At 45.6% G+C, this 10,060-nt stretch overlaps 1 protein-coding gene across 1 annotated transcript; it reads left to right on the top strand.

Annotated features, from left to right (window-relative positions):
• Window positions 1-6,983: 6,983 nt before the first annotated feature.
• LOC308303147 (cullin-2-like) lies at window positions 6,984-9,155 on the top strand (the record flags this gene model as incomplete). Its single annotated transcript, XM_080747470.1, has 1 exon — window positions 6,984-9,155. One exon carries the CDS (start codon window positions 6,984-6,986, stop codon window positions 9,153-9,155), a length of 2,172 nt encoding a protein of 723 aa, XP_080603596.1.
• Between the last annotated feature and the right edge of the window lie 905 nt (window positions 9,156-10,060).

Raw genomic sequence — 10,060 nt, 5'->3', positions numbered from 1 at the left:
GGGGCGTCCTCCCGAACCGAAATTAGTTAGGCTCCTTATAACGGTATGAAACGACCCTTACTGTAGTCATAAATAATAACTTTAATGAGAAATTATTGACAAAAAATGTAATCAAGCCAGTTGCATTTATGCATCATATGCAGTAATGTATTTCAACTGTAGTGGTCAAAAGTACAAATACAAAATGTATTTATTTATTTACAAACCATAATATATAATGTCTCCAAAGGGCATATAGTGTTTCATTATCAAGATGACTGAACGTAATAGCCAAGCAAATTACAGGGATATAATTGGCGTATAAACATCTGCATTTTCACGTTATTAGCCAAGGTTCTTCCAGGGGTCATCCGGTTTGGTCCCAGGACAAGTTAATCCACGGTAGAACCAGCTGGGGGTTCTGGGCTGTGAGGCAGCGGTAGACTCTGGCTGAGATGTCAGGTCCGATCCGCCTCTCCTTTCCTCCACCTTTCAACAAGAGGTCTGCCAAAAGCCCCCTCTCCTCCTCTGATTCCATGCTCTGGTAGGTCTGGAGGCAAATGAGGAAAATGATACTCTGTAAGGCCATACATCCATTTTGGAATACAAATTGGGGTGATCAGTTAATATCGCAGTCTAAGGCCCCATTTACACTGGCAGTCAAATCCAGCCTGAATCAGATCTGTGCCACATCCAGAATGGAATCCGATTGGTTTAAATGGTCACATGTTCACATGGAACAAATCAGATTCCAATCTGGATGTGACAGATCTGATTCAGGCTGGATTTGGCTGGCAGTATGGGGCCTAAAGGTTTTCACGCATACATTGTATGCTTTATTTTGATAAGAGTGTAGAGAGAGGGTGGGCATAAAAGACGGGTCGGATTCAAACTCTGGTCTTAGCAACTCGAGGAGAATGTGGTTAGTGCACTAACTAGCTGGTCCTCCTGGAACCCCCATTATTGTTCTATTATACACATCTACCTGCAGCAGTAGTTGTGGAGATTGTTGGGTAGGCTGTGGTCACAGCAGAGCTGGGCTGACTGTTCAGTTGTTGGATCTGCAGTGCCGGTTCTAGGACTCAGGTGGCCCTATGCAAGATTATTTTAGTTGGCCCCCCAATTTCTTTTTTTTTTTTTCTTTTTTTTTTTTTTACTTTCGATTTGTAGATAAAGGTCTAAAAAAATGTTCGAGTGTCAAGAAATCAGATAGAAAAAAATATATTGTTTTTGTCCTATTTTCAAAATGGTCAAAATCGGAATTATGATCTTGTGTCTTGTCTTAATTTTCTCAAAATTGCTGTGTAGTATACTTTTGTATTACTATATCAAGTCAATACTGTGTGTGGAATCAACTGGAGTTCAAATATTGATGTTTTGAATGTATGGGGAATACATACATTCTGATTTGAGATCAAATTGCTTCTATTGGGTAAATTCTAATTTATTGGTGAATCGGTTTTCCAACCAATTTATCCCATGACTTTATGACATATTTGCTGTACGTACATCATGCTGTGCGGAGGTAATAGGGGGTTCAAGGAACTCCATATGGCGCATGGCTATGCATAAGGCCGACAGGGGGGTCCCTATGTCAGTCTGGATCACTGGATAGTCCCGCTTATCCCAAGTGGACGTCCATGCGGATCTGCTGGCTCCTCCTATGCCCAAGATCAATGCCCGTGGGCAGACATAGGTAGTGATGTGGGTCGGGCCCCAGTGGTGTCTGGCAGACTGGCTCACAGGAGAGTCTGGTTGTTTCTAAAGGCACCAACTACAGAGTGCTTTGTTTTGAACAAACAGGACGTTCCTTCCTTGAGTTTTCTTCAAGTGTAAAGTTTGTTTAACACAGAGACCTTCATACTTGTGGTCGCTGCTTCATCTCTCTCGATTCATACTCCACTTTTAGAGCCTAATTTATTTCGGTTCGGCTCTGTCCCCTATGATATGGCGTCATTCAGAGGATAATAAATTAGGCTCTAAAAGTGGAGTATGAATCGACCCTAAGGGCTCCTGGCCTGCACTAGCAGAAGAATTGCAGGCTGTCCAGATCAGTAGCCTGCCCTCTCCAGTAGGTGTCGCCCTCCCTCACACACCATGGCTACATGGTGACAGAAGCCATGATTAACAGAGAGAGAGAGAGAGAGAGAGAGAGAAACAGAGACAGAGAGAGGAGTGAGAGAACTCAGAAAGCTATTATACTATATTGCCAAAGATTCACTTTGATGTTATTATTATCACCTTCTTTTGGAACTATTTATTACTTCAGTTGTTCCCTCCGGACCACCTAACAACAACAACAACAACAACAGGTGTAGGCTAAGTTAGGTGCCGTAACTTTGTCATTCTACGACACTGACTTGCTCCTTTCGGAACCTCCTCCACTATACAGCTCAGAGATGATGTTCCTCTGAGATGTCATCCACAATCTGAAAGTTGCGGGGAACCTTTTGTGAACATTCTTACCTTTTGTGAACATCCTATCCAAAAACGAATGGTCCCATACCGGTCTCTCAGGTGTTTACTTCTTAAGCGTGGAAGAAAATCGTAAGCGTTGTGTTGAAATACAGAGTTTAAATCGCTGTTTTGGTCAGCCTGTGGCCACTTCACCTCTGTGACAACCAGATCTTATTTTATTGTTGTTTGGGACACGATCAACACAATCCTGAGTTATCTTTTGTGTTCAATCTGTGTTTTTAGATATTTTAGTATTTCAGCATGCTACAAAGCATCATATGATGCTTTGTAGCATGATATTGCATCATCTAATGCATCATATGATGCAAAATGCATCATATGACCAGTTGTTGCATGCTGAAATACTAAAATATCTAAAAGCACAGATTGAACACAAAAAATAACTCAAACAACAATAAAATAAGATCTGGTTGTCGCAGAGGTGAAGTAGTCCTTTAATGTCCAGTGTGTGCTGTAAATAGACTAAGCCAAGGGTCTTCAACAGGTGGTCTGGCACCCCTAGGGGGTCCTCAGAGTTAATACAGGGTCAGGAGGTCCTCCAAATCTTTGTGTAGTAGAAACCTTTTTTCGCCTTTTTTTTTATATTAACTACTTGAACCCTAGCGTCGTATTTTGAGAGCGTTGGCCGAAAATAGCAGATCTACAAGGCGCCTCGCTCTGTGAGGCACTGTGAGCTTGTAGATCGTCTATTTTCGGCAAAGAGGTTCGGTGTAGAGGGGGTAAAAGAGCAGACTAAGTACAGAGTGAAAGGTCAAGTTTATTAGTTAATGGCAGTTCAAGTGGTTAAATATGCTATCTGAAAACACAAATTGGCATCAATCCAAAATCCTACACTGATGATTGTGCTGTCAAACAATGAAACTTCTGTATATGGAATCTATGAACAGGTTGTGCTTCCCTGCTTCATCTCTCTCTCAACTAAGGGGTCCTTGACCTGAAAACGTTGAAGACCCCTGGACTAAGCCCATACTTGACCTCGCCTATTCCACGGTAAATACCTTTTATACATTTTTCTTTCTTTTTTTTCTCTTTTTTTCCCCCCTTTTGCTATTGACACTATCCTATGCAAAGCACTGTGTTCTATCCGTCTGTCTTTCAATGTTATATGAGATACATGAAGTGGTTCCTGTGTAAATAAGCCGAAAAGCTTACTACCTTTTAGTTGACCTTGTACCAGTGAACTGTACTGTCATGAAACTGTACTTTTTCTTATGCAACCTTCTAATAAATACTTCAATCAATCAATCAATCAATCAATCAATCAATCAATCAATCAATCAATCAATCAATGCTCAGTGCTGTGTTTTAGAACTTGCCCTTAGATTACTGTTTCCCAAACACTGGCTCTGGACCCATTTGTATGGGTCCCTTAATATTTTGTTTCCTAATTTGTTTTATTGTATGTATGTACAGTATATATACAGTATATATACAGTATATATATATATATATATATATATATATATATATATATATATATATATATATATATATACACGCATGCGCACACACGCACGCTCAATAATGCATTGCACCTGTGCGGCTGACCTGCAGAACCTGGGAATATACCATTTTGTCAAGATGGGGAGAATACAAGTGTGGAGAATCTAATTATAATACCTTGTTAAAGTGACCATTTTGTAAAACTTTGCATTTGTAGTTATTTTACTGTAATTTAACAACATAATAACCAAAACAGATAGACAAAGAGACATTCATGGATTTATATTTAAACATAACTTTTGTTTTCCCCTTCTGGACCCAGGGTATGGCAACTGCATACAGCATAAGCTAAGGTATGGCATTGGCAACATGACTGGTGTCTTGCACGCGCAAGACACCAGTATGTTCCAGTCATACCTTAGCAACAGGCATGATACATTTAGTTAAAGAAGTACATTCTATTTTTTCCCCCGTTTCTATGGTTTCTTGGGCTGGATATGGCAGCCTGGAACGGTTGTTCAAGTGCAGCTAAACTTGGCATGTTAGTTAGACCATTTTGTTAAATTTTGCATTTGCAGTTATTTTACTGTAATTTAACAACATAATAACCAGCACAGATAGACAAAGAGACATTCATGGATTTATATTTAAAAGTAACTTTTATGTTCCCCCCTGGACCCAGGGTATGGCAGCTGCATACCCCTGCCATACCCAATTGACACCCCTGAACCACACTAATGATAACACTGCTTCAGGCTTCTGGGAACAGACCCTATTCACGGCCCGCCCACGCACGCGCACTCAGTGAATTTCTCAGCAACTTCCTGGTGCTGATGTCAGCTTTGGAGGGTAAAATAACATAGAAATTGCTGGACTTAAAGCCAACAAATCATTATTTCGAATGGTAAAGTAAATTACAACGCTCAGCACCAGGAAGTTGCGTAGCGTGAATTCGGTCAATTGTAGTTGAAGTTCATGTACTTCCCTGTTGTCATCTGTGTATGCCCATATATGGACTGAGATCTCTGTATATGTCTGGTATTGTCCCTTTATATGCCCTTTTATGGATAATGAGATCCCCATCCCCATATGAGCATGTCTCCTTTTGTGTCCACATTTGGAGAACTCCGTATGTATATGACCATACTGTATGATGTCATCAGTATGTGACCATACTGTATGATGCCATCAGTATGTGACCATACTGTATGACACATGTCCTGAGTAAGGGTGCAACGGTTTACAAAATTCACGGTTTGGTTCGGTTCGATATTTTGGTGTCACATTTTGCTACTTTTTCGATAGGCCTACAAAAAATAAACAGAAATGTCCATGATTTATAAATGTATTTTTATAACTACATATTTTTATGTTTTAACTTTGAACAATACGGTACCCAACCTCTAGGGTAATGGTTCTCTAAGTGGGCTCTGTGGACCCCTAAGTTTCCTTGAGGGGGTTCCAGGGGAATGTGGATTTGGACTGGTATTGTATTGTATTGTTGGGTACAGGGTCATTGGGTTCAGTTACACCCTCGTATCATGGTTCAATATTGATACATGTATTGTTGCACCCCTATTCCTGAGGCATAGTGACAGGCCTCCATGGGTATGCCCATATATGGGCAATGCTGATGTCAAATCTGAAGGTCTGAACTACCAGAACTCCATATATCTCCATATATGGGCATATTAGTTGGATCAGTGTTTCTGGACAAATTCAATTCAATTCAATTCAATTGAAAGGAGCTTTAATGGCATGGGAAAACATACGTTTACAAGTGTCAAAATATAATAAAAAAACAGCTGAAAATGGGGAACATACAGTATATACAGTTGGAGGAGGTTCAGCTTTGTGTAAACAGAGCTGCCACATGTTGTGTACAAACCCTTTCATGCCATATATGCTGATCCCTTTTATGCTCATATATGGAGATCCCTGCTCTGAGTATCTGACATCACTGTGATGTCACCTGTGACGTCACAGTGATGTGTCAGGGGAACCACAGTGTCAGGCGTTATAGACAGACAGACAGACAGAGATACGGTCAAGCTGTTACGGTCAAGCTGTTACGGTTCACATACTAACTGCGACCCACGGTCGCAATAGACCTTTTGCACAAAGTAGAATGCAAGTTAGAGGGTGCCAGATCCCTTTGAGTCACACCCTACCATTACTTCCTGTTCATCCACAGAGCATTGATTCTAGTCTTCTTTTCATTTTTTTCCCCACATTTAGTACTTGTCAAAATACATTTTATTTGTCTGCTTCATCTTTTTACCGTTCGTTGCTAACAGCTACTTCTGCTAATGCTAACCGTTACTTCCGCTAATGCTAATGCTAAAAATGTTAAAGCTAATTCTAATACTGAACGATACACAAGGTTGCACACACTGCGAGCTGCAGGCACACTTGAAGCAGACAAATAAAATGTATTATGACAAGTAATAAAAGTGAAAAGAAAGCACTTTAATCTAATGGAGAAAACGGCTAGAATCAATGCTCTGTGGATGAACAGGAAGTAATGGTAGGGTGTGACTCAAAGGGATCTGGTGCCCTCTAACTTGCATTCTACTTTGTGCAAAAGGAGAATAAAGACGCTCAGAAAAGGGATGTTGTGTCAAGAGGTCAAGAGGTCAGACGGTTTCTGAGACTCTCCAGTGGGCATGGCTGACATGGAACTCCATATTTGGGCGATTCATCGTGATGATGTCACGATGAGTCACCTCATGGTGATGATGTCACAGTGACAGGGCCAAGCAGCCAATCTTCATAAAATCTTCACATTCCTGTTAAACATCATAATGGACTCCAAACGCGTCCTTCTGGAACTCCACTCAGTATATCTGTAGACACCACCAAGCCTGGAACTCCACTCAGTATATCTGTAGACACCACCAAGCCAGGGCAGCTGCTTCAAGTTCTGATCTGACACCGCGACTGCACGTGGATCTGGCCAATCTATAATCAGTTATTTCCCCCAGAGTCTCCTAGCCAATCTATAATCAGTTATTTCCCCCAGAGTCTCCTAGCCAATCTATAATCAGTTGTTTCCCCCAGAGTCTCCGACGAAAGAAGCCACGATGTTGATGGACAAGGTGATGGATTTTGCTGAGACGTGGAAAAAGATTGCGTCGACGATGGAAGCCACTCTGAGACTGGACCAGTCTGTTGGCAGGGCGGCGTGGTGCGAAGGCCAAGGTGACGTTCATCACCTGTTTAACGCTCTCCCTGATCGCTTATACAGAGCGATCAGGGAGCTTCTGGAAACACATGTCCAGCAGCTGCACCAGAAGATTGTGAGCGAGGAGCTAAATAAGTCAGAGAATGCTTATGTGAAGTACCAGAGCTACTGGGAGAGCTTCTGCCAGAGCTGTGGCTACATGGACAACCTGTTCCACTATTTCAACAACAACAGCCACTGCTTTCTGACCAGAGAAGGAAAGAGTCTGGAAGAAGATCTCCCAAAGATTGGAGATCTGGCGAAGGACAGATGGATAGAAGTGATGACGCATACCCTCGTCGACAAGGTGATCCTAAGAGTGACCGGAAAGGAAGTGGTTTCGGTAGACGGTGACGCAGAGCCGCTCACCAGGTGTTTTCTGGAATCCTTCGAGCAGCAGTTTCTGGTAAAAATGAGAACCCTTTATGAACGGGACGCCTCCGCTCTGCTGCAAGAGTTGAACCCTTTGCAATACATGGAAACGGTCGCTGCGCGGCTTAGGGGCGAGGAGGCGCGGTTCCCCAGGGACCTCACGGCCGGCCTCTACGACAAAGTCTCTCGTCTGGCCAAGCAGAAGATGGGAACGGATCTCACAGACCTCCTCCTGGAGGAGTGTGAGAACATGATCCGGCAGGAGAAGACGGGCGACCTGGCCAACATGTACACCCTGCTGCGGGGCGAGGAACGCGCCGTGGACCACATGGCCCAGAAGCTGCAGGCTCACATCTATGACGAGGGCCTTCGAGCCACCAGCAACCTCCGCCAGGCCAAAGCCTCCACCCAGTTTGTGGAGTCTCTCCTGGAGGTGCACGGTAAGTTCTCCCAGCTCGTGGACACGGTGCTGAAAAGGGAGGCGCGCTTCTACAGTGCACTCAACAAAGCTCTGACGTCTGCCATGAACCACAAGGAGCCCGGGTCCTACTGCCTGGCCCCCGAGCTCCTGGCCAGGCACTGGGACCGAGTGCTGAGGTCCACCAAGGGGAAGACGGGGGAGGAGCTGCAGGACAAGCTGAGCGGCCTGCTCACGGTGTTTAGGTACGTGGAGGACAAGGACGTCTTTGTGACGCTCTACTCCAGGATGCTGCTGAGGCGGCTGGCCGACGGCCTGGCGCTGGACTCGGAGGAAGTCACCATCAACCTCTTGAAGCAGGCGTGTGGCTACGAGCTGACCGGCAAGCTCCACCAGATGAACACGGACCTCTGCGTCAGCGCCGACCTCAACCACCAGTTCGCCGACTTCCTCAAGACGCCCGGGGCGATGACGCCGCCGGTGGAGCTAGGCCTCAGGTTCCACGTGCACGTGCTGCACGCGGCGGCGTGGCCCCGCGCGCACGGTGCCGCCGCCGCCAGATCGGTATCGGCCTTCTTCCCTCCGGAGCTGGAGAGGAGCGTGGAGATGTTCGAGTTGTTCTACGGCCGGCGCCACAGCGGTCGCAGGCTGACCTGGCTGCTGCCCGCGTGCACGGCCGAGCTCCAGATGACCCACCTGGCCAAGCCCTGCGTGGCCGTGGCCTCCATGGACCACATGGCCGTCCTGCTAGCCTTTAACCAGCGCCCCCTGCTGTCCGACCAGGAGCTCCTGGACGCGACCCGCATGGAGCCTGAGAAGCTGCGGAGCACCGTGAAGTCTCTGCTGGACGCTGGGATCCTCGTCCACGAGGAGAAGAGGGAGATGGAGACGGAGTCCTCCTCCTCCTTCTCTCTGAACATGCACTTCTCCAGCAAGAGGACCAAGTTCAAGGTGGCGTCGTCGGCGGTGCAGAAAGACGCGGCGGCGCGGGAGGAGGCGGAGCAGGCGAGGAGCGCCGTGGAGGAGGAGCGTAAACACTTCCTCCAGGCGGTCGTCGTCAGAATCATGAAGGCCCGCAAGAAGCTGACCTTCAACCACCTTCTCCAAGAGGTCCTCGTCCAATCAGAGGCCAGGTTCAAACCCAGCGTCAGCAGCATCAAGAGGAGCATCGAGACGCTGGTGGAGAAGGAGTACATGGAGCGCTGCCCCACCAGCAATGATCTGTACACATACCTGGCCTAACCCTAACCCATCAGCATGCTGCCCCACCAGCGCTGATCTGTACACATACCTGGCCTAACCCTAACCCTATCCCTATCCTAACCCATCAGCATGATGCCCCACCAGAGCGAATCTGTACACATACCTGGCCTAACCCTAACCCTATCCCTATCCTAACCCATCAGCATGATGCCCCACCAGGCCAGATGGCCAAGAATTGGCCCCTTTAGGGTGAGGTCGCATGTCATCCTGAGGCGTCTTACTAGTTCTGGAGACCCCTGGTACCCATATATGGAGATCCATGAACTGTATATGGTACATCCCTTTTATGTCCATACATGGAGATCCCTGTCTGAACCAGCCACACAGATATGGGCTGTCTTCCTCCATATATGGGCATTCCCATATGAAGACCTGTTAGATATGGGCTTAATATTGATAACATCAGGGATCTCCATATTTGGGCATAAATGTTATTCTGTTAGAGTGGTTCCCATGACATCACAACCTACAGTTCCTTTTATGCCCATACCTATCCCTATCTGAACCTTGCCTGACTGCAAGCGTCAGACTCTTCACACACTACGTTTCACTTCGTTTTGGGAAAGAGTCTGATCCTTCGAGGAGACATTCTACTTCTGGGGGGGCCGGCTAAAGCCATTGACGTCACACACACACACACACACACACACACACACACACACACACACACACACACACACACACACACACACACGTACACACACACACACACACACACACACACACACACACACACACACGCTTAGAGCCCCCGACGGCGACGTGGCGTGACATTGCAAAAATATGTTATTTCTCATAACATATTATATGATTGCATGTTTACGTTAGTGCAAAATGGTATTAAAACGTAATGAAACGGCACTATTGTATAGTTTGTTAAAATA

The sequence above is a fragment of the Nannobrachium achirus genome (genome assembly GCF_963921795.1).
Source record: "Nannobrachium achirus genome assembly, chromosome: 18".
NCBI lineage: Eukaryota > Metazoa > Chordata > Actinopteri > Myctophiformes > Myctophidae > Nannobrachium > Nannobrachium achirus.
The sequence above is the reverse complement of the archived record's forward strand: the minus strand, read 5'-3'. Positions and strand labels throughout refer to the sequence as shown.